This window comes from Sinocyclocheilus anshuiensis, unplaced genomic scaffold (genome assembly GCF_001515605.1).
Source record: "Sinocyclocheilus anshuiensis isolate Anshui unplaced genomic scaffold, SAMN03320099.WGS_v1.1 scaffold1065, whole genome shotgun sequence".
Taxonomy (NCBI): domain Eukaryota; kingdom Metazoa; phylum Chordata; class Actinopteri; order Cypriniformes; family Cyprinidae; genus Sinocyclocheilus; species Sinocyclocheilus anshuiensis.
The window spans coordinates 6,306-12,921 of record NW_015555804.1 but is presented as its reverse complement, the minus strand read 5'-3'; the positions used below and the strand labels follow the sequence as shown (position 1 = coordinate 12,921).

At 35.7% G+C, this 6,616-nt stretch overlaps 1 protein-coding gene across 1 annotated transcript in view; it reads left to right on the top strand.

The window, feature by feature from the left end:
- The window catches only part of LOC107674941 (homeodomain-interacting protein kinase 3-like), a gene marked incomplete at its 3' end in the record, with an annotated part of 17,535 nt that extends 15,281 nt beyond the window's left edge, over nucleotides 1-2,254 (top strand). The window contains exon 3 of the mRNA XM_016469103.1: nucleotides 2,146-2,254. Coding sequence (XP_016324589.1) covers nucleotides 2,146-2,254 — 109 coding nt within the window. The remainder of the gene's footprint in view (nucleotides 1-2,145) is intronic.
- Between the last annotated feature and the right edge of the window lie 4,362 nt (nucleotides 2,255-6,616).

The window sequence follows — 6,616 nt, the reverse complement described above, 5'->3', positions numbered from 1 at the left end:
CATAAAATGTAAAAATCAATTTAAACTTATTGGAACAGATTAATTTCTATCACTGCTGTGAATTGACCCGCACACAGAATATGAAGGATATCGAAAACAAATTTTACGGACACACACACACCAGTACGAATAGGGACATTTAAGAGGGTTTATTCTCCAAATAACTAATTTCATGTTGCAGAAAAGTGTTTAGAAATTGTGTTTGGACTCTTGTTCTTGTTCCAGGTTACCTTCCTGCCCACTGATTTTTGCCTCTCACAAAAGCCACAAAGCCTTCCAAGAAGACAGTAAAGGCTTACGTCATGCTTGAGCTTTAGTTAGGCTGAAACTTGAAAGTTAAGTTGCACGACATAAATGCAATGTTTTGGTATTATCATTATTTTCATTACTATTATTTTGATTTATGCCTTAGTTTTAGTTTGTACTGTTTACCTTTTTTAAAGTAATGTGAAATTGATTTTTGTACTTTTACTTATTTATACATTTTATTTTTTTATTGATATATTTGTATTTGCATTTTGAATGTAATTTGGCAATTAAATGGGTTTAGTTTTCACGGTTATTAATGTATGCAATTTCAGCAATAAAAATGTTAATTTTTCTAAAAAGAAAACAAATTAGTTGTTTATTTTAAGAGATCTATCTTATTATCTCTTGTATATTTAGTATTGCTCTTTAATAAAAAAAAAAGCTACTTATCCGATTACTCAATCGATGGAATAATCTGTAGAATACTCTATTACTAAAATAATCGATAGCTACAGCCCTACTGATGTTTACTGTTAATTTTTTTTAAATATCAATAGCATTTGTATTAAAACTATATTCACTGAATGTAATCAAAAAATTAAGAATTGAATCGAGAGCTTGCGAATCATCTGAATCGATACCCAGCCCTACTTTCCATGTCTAAATTAATTTCTCTCACAGATTGTGGGAGATTGCTTTTAAGAGACCCAGTACAGTTGATGAAGTCACTTTAAGTGACAGGAATAAATTTGTAGTTTTGCAAAATTGATTGTGCTCAGATCAGCTCCAGGTTTCCCCATTTAGCTCTGGGTTTTGAAACAGGCAGTTTAACCACCAGAAGGATAATGGTATCAGAACATAGGAAACACTGTTAAAACCCAGGAAAACCGATATACACAGGGCAGTTGCATAACAATCCGCTTGCATTTAACAGAAGGCCGAGTGACGGGACCCAAGTCTGGCTGGCCTCAATGGATTGTGTGTGCTGTTCAAATAACCAGCGGTCTGTACTCAGATTCCTGCATTATAAACCCTAAAGTTGGGCAGGTGAGAGAGTCCCTCCATGCGGTTTCTGGGTCCTCGGCTTTGCTGAATTTGCATAATTTTGGAAAGATAATTTGTTGCTTGTTTTTATGTGCAAAGGGAACATTTTTGGTGCTGCCTGAAAATGTCAACTTGTTTTTCCCGGATTTGCTGCCTTCAGTTTTTTTTGTCCTCAAGATAAACAAAACGGTAGCTGTGCCTAATTTTAGCCGTTTTCGTGGTTTTTCATATCCTGTATTGTGCATTTTAGCAGTTTATTTCATACCTAGAGAAGTGTGAAAGACATTGGCCTTATTTTAAAATGCAGGCACTATCATATCTGTGCAGGCACACCCACTGAAACCAAATGACAGGTTTTGCCACCAGCCCATAAAAAGCATTATGCAACACTTCTGTTTTTCTTTTTTTTTTCATACAGTTTAAAGTCCTTACACACTGGCCTCTCCTCTGCTTTAATAAATCTGTTTTTGCTTTAGGAAGATGTGGAGTGAATCATTCAGCTAAAGTGCTTTCAAAATTGAGACTTTGACTTTGCCCAATGTCAACCATTTATTCTTATGCCATCACTTTTTTTTGCACGTTTTCCCACTTAGCTTGCTTGAAGCCTCACAGTAAACAAGACTAATGGTTCGCAAATAATGCACAACTAAGTGCAACCGCCTGCACAGCATCTAAAAGCATAAGTGGGCCAATATATCATCACTAGCATCTGCAGTTGTGATTATTTTTCCCCTAAGTCTATGGTCTTCATGCATCCCTATGTATAATAAATCTTGACCGAGACCCATGTTCATCTGTGGCCTGAGGAGTGGCCGTAAGTATGAACATCTGCTTTCTGTCGGTGTGTTTTAGATCGCGTGAATGCCTGGCCCCCATTTGGAGCGGACTTGCTCTTGCTTCAGATGAAGAAGATCTAATTGGCCAGATTCCTGGACTAATGAGCAACCTGAAGGGTTCAGTGGTATGGTGCACTTGGAAAGAGAGCACACATCTAGTTGTTTGTGTATCCCAGGCCCTTTGATGCAGCATTCATGCATTGCAAACTCCTCACAGCGTTAGTGGGTTCGGTCAGGCTTTGTTTACTAGGTTTCGAAATGCTCTTTGACCTCCGACCAGATGGAAGTTACTAAACCCTGATGTGTCCGTCATGAATAGAGACACCGTGTTTTCATCCTGGGTGTTCATTCAGGTTGTGTAGTCACTTTTAGAGAGCTTGATGGTCTGATCTTGACCCTTTAACATGACTGACTTTAGCATAGCCACATGACAAGCGCTGCCAATAGCATCACTTTGTTTTTTCTTTTCTTTTCTTTTTTTTTTTAATCCTAATATCTTTTTCTCATTTTCTTTTTGGGGAGATGCACCAATATTAATTTTAGGGCTGCCACTAACGACTATTTTTATTTTGATTAATCTATCGACTAATTTATCGATTCATCTTAACGATTAATTTCCCACAAAAAATCAACAATTTCACTTAAGAATATTTTATTAAACTATATTTTATTAAACCAAATGAAATCCAAATTTCTATGAAATCCTTTTTTTAAAGTAAAAGTAAAGTGCAACATAGTGCAAGAAGCAAGTGTCCATCTCAGTCCAAATCACTGAAATCAAAGTTTAGTATTATAGTGTAAGAATGACAACATATCCACGTGTTATAGTCTACTAATATTAAAATTATAATGAAAAAAAAAAACACTTTTTAAAGGAGTATTTACCAGAAATGTTATTTACCAGAATTTATTTAGGAGAAAAATGTAAATGTGCAGTATTTCTGAAAAAAAAAAAAAAACTTACATAAAATCAATTAATTGGAGATGCTTCCTATAATTATAATTAATTTTTTTGTGATAATAAAAAATTATGTAAGTGAACAATAGCCTTTAAAATTGCTTAAAATACATATATAATAGTATAAATATAGGATTTGTATTAAATCTATATTCATTCATATAGTCAAATCGAATCGAAATCGAATCGAATTGAGAGATTGAAAATCGAAATCGAATCGAATCGGAACATCTGAATCGATACCCAGCCCTATTGTTTTCCCTTAATAATAAAAACCTTCATTTAAAAACTGCATGTTGTGTTTACTTGTTATCTTTGACTAATATTTAAATTAGTTTGATGAGCTGAAACATTCAAGTGTGACAAACATGCAAAAAAATAAGAAATCAGGAAGGGGGCCAACACTTTTTCACACCACTGTACATTACGCATTACAACAAAGGCCTGCAGAGGGTGCCAACGGCCTGATTATTTTTACACATTGTTGTGCGATCTAATACTTGTTTAATGTCCAAGCACCATTTAATTCAAATGTCCACTTAATCTTTAATATTTTGCCATTTCTTTAGGACAGAAATGCTATAGCCACTGTAATTAAAAGAATATGTGGACATCAAAATGTGTAAACTCAGAGTGAGGGTTTGAGCTTTTATTTTGAAACCGCGATGTATTCTCCTGAGTTTTATTTATAAAGTAGATTTATAAATTATTTACCTTACAAATCTGTATGAAACGGTGCACGTTGCGTTCCCAGATGAACATTATAATAAACCCAAACTCACAACAGCATGCAGAGATGGAGTTTGAGATGCACCACACATGTAAATGATAACAGTTCCTGTGGAACTACTGTGTAATTAAATCGTAGCATTTGTGAATTCACAATTATGCTTAATTATGATTTTTAAATGGGTTTAATATATCATGCAACCTTGGGAAAAAATGTGTTTTATGGATTCTCGTCCGTGAAATGCGTGAAATCCGGTATTTTGCCAGTTAGTCGACGTGAGCAAAATGAAGTCGGGGATTTTAAAAATCGAATAGTCGAATAAAATCGACGAATCGCGACAGCCCTACTTAATTTAGTTTTTTTCTTTATTAATTTATTTTTGTTTAAATTATAGCTAAAAATAAAGGCTTGTTTTAAATGTTACAAGGCCATTTAGGATATCATAATTTACAATACGAATAATGGATTTTTGCCAAAGATTACATTTTAACCATTTTAACAGTCAATAAATTATTATTATTATTATTATTATTATTATTATATTTTTTTAATTTAGTGAATGCTGAATGATGTCAAAGGTAATTAAAGATCCAGTATCGGCCATTATAATTTAAAACATCTCTAAAATGAGCCAGTAACCACGAAGGTACTGATACAATTTGCATCCCTAGAGACTTTTGAAGGTAGTTCTGTCTAGAATGGCTTGATCGTTGTTTCAAACTCAATACACCAAGATGCATGTAGGATCAATTTTGCTGTGTGCACATAGTGATGCGTCATGCAAATTGTCCATTGCTGGTTGCAATTAGGTCAGCGGCAAATCGAAATTGAAATCAGACCGACAAGGTTTATGTGTGGTCGTTGCCAGCTGTGTTTTAAGAGCCTGGAATCAGTTTGTGCGCTTTGATCCATTTGTCAGATCATCTTGATATGTCGTGGTCTGTATATCATCCACTTGAGGATGAAACCTGATCACACGCCCCTTCCTGTAACCGCTTACCATTGCTGTTCGACATTTTGAATTGGGACCGGGTATGTTACAGGTGTGAAGCCTTATACCTTCCTTAGAACCTGGAGTCTGTTTTACATGCCATCTGGTATAAGGTTCCCATTTCATCTGTAGAAGCTCCTGGCTTGCTTCCCAAACTTCAGGGCTTATGGCATCAAGAGTTTATGTGAGTGATTGCAGAGTCTCATATCACCTTAGTCACTTTTAGATCCAGTCCTACTGAAAACCTTCGCATGAAAGGCTGTTTTTGTCTTTAGGCGTAAACTAAAAGAACACACTGAATCTGTGCCTACAGAATTCCACAAAGTTAAGTGGATTTGGAAAATTCTACAAACAGGGTTCGTTACACATTCTCTTATTGAAAATTGATTCATTTGAATTTGCTTTCAACTACCAATCAGAGTGCAGCACTCTCTGTTTAACACCATGTTAAAATTGCCCCGGAATCAGGACAGAGTAAAAAAAACAACTACAGATTCTCAGCCACATCATTAGACTTTAAGCAGTTAGAAGCCTTTAATGTAGCTTCATTCCTTAACTCAGTCTTCTCAAGAACATCTAAACCAAATCAATACCTAATAATATAGCTGTTCATGCTGTTGCTTCCTGAGATCATCAGGCCTTTATAGAGGATTATATTCAGCTCTGTCTAATGCACATTGATTCCATTGAAGCCGGGCAGACTGTCTGCGTTTCTTAGCATTTCCGGCGGGAGCTGAAATGATGCAGCGTTGAAAAGGCTTTGTTTATTGCTCTGGTGCCTCTGCCTCATAACGCTCCATGCAAACAACACTTCCGTCTCTGAAGAGCTTGAAAAAAAAAAAAAAAGCTTGTTTTTTTTTTAAAGAACTTGATTTGTTTACCTGGCAACATTATCGGTTGGTCTACCTGAATCAATTAGGGATGCAACGATACCATTTTTTCAGAACCGATCCGATACCAAAAATTCTGAGTAAATTCCGGCCAATTCCGATCCGATCCGATACCAGTGCAGTTTTTTTTTTCTTTTTTTTTTTTTTAAATCAATGTAGAATTTCTGTACTTTTGTGGGTTGACCTGATCATCACTCTTTTGTGTGCTAAACACAATCTGCTAAATATAGACAACTTAATTTTAATGAAAAATAACAAATGAAAAAATATATAATCATAAAATATGACAAAAAATACTATTATAAAACTAGGTTAGTGGATAATTCAGCAGCAAAAGTTATTCTAGGAAAATCATGTGTGCACAATAATTTTATAAAAACATTAAACTAAACTAAACATTTAGTGAAACAACATTATTTAGTGGGAAACAAATAAAAGTTAATAAGTGTAGGTAGTGTTGTCAAAAGACCCGGTATTTCGGTACCAAGTCGGTACTAAAAAAATGAAAACGTTACGGTACCAGGTTTTTTAAGTACCGGTGGTACCGAGTACCCGGCCGACCCGGTTCTTGATGCGCTATCCGAAAGCTATCCTCTTCCAGTGTTGCCAAGTCCGCGGTTTTCCCGCGGAATTGGGCTACTTTAACACTGTTGTGTTAAATGTTGTTTTTCATGTCCGCGGGTTGAAAAATGACCCCATTAACGTGATATTTAGCCCCTGGAATGCGAATTTTACCAGGGGAACCCCGCCAAAACATGCGTATTTTATCCTCGGAACGGGATTTTTAACGGGGAACCCCCTCGAAACGCGATTGGGCGGGTTTTGTTGTGAAAACCTGGCAACCTCTTCATAAAAGCAGTGGCGACCTCAAGAGGAGGAAACGCATCAAACTAACAAAACACCCCGCTCAAGCAGGTA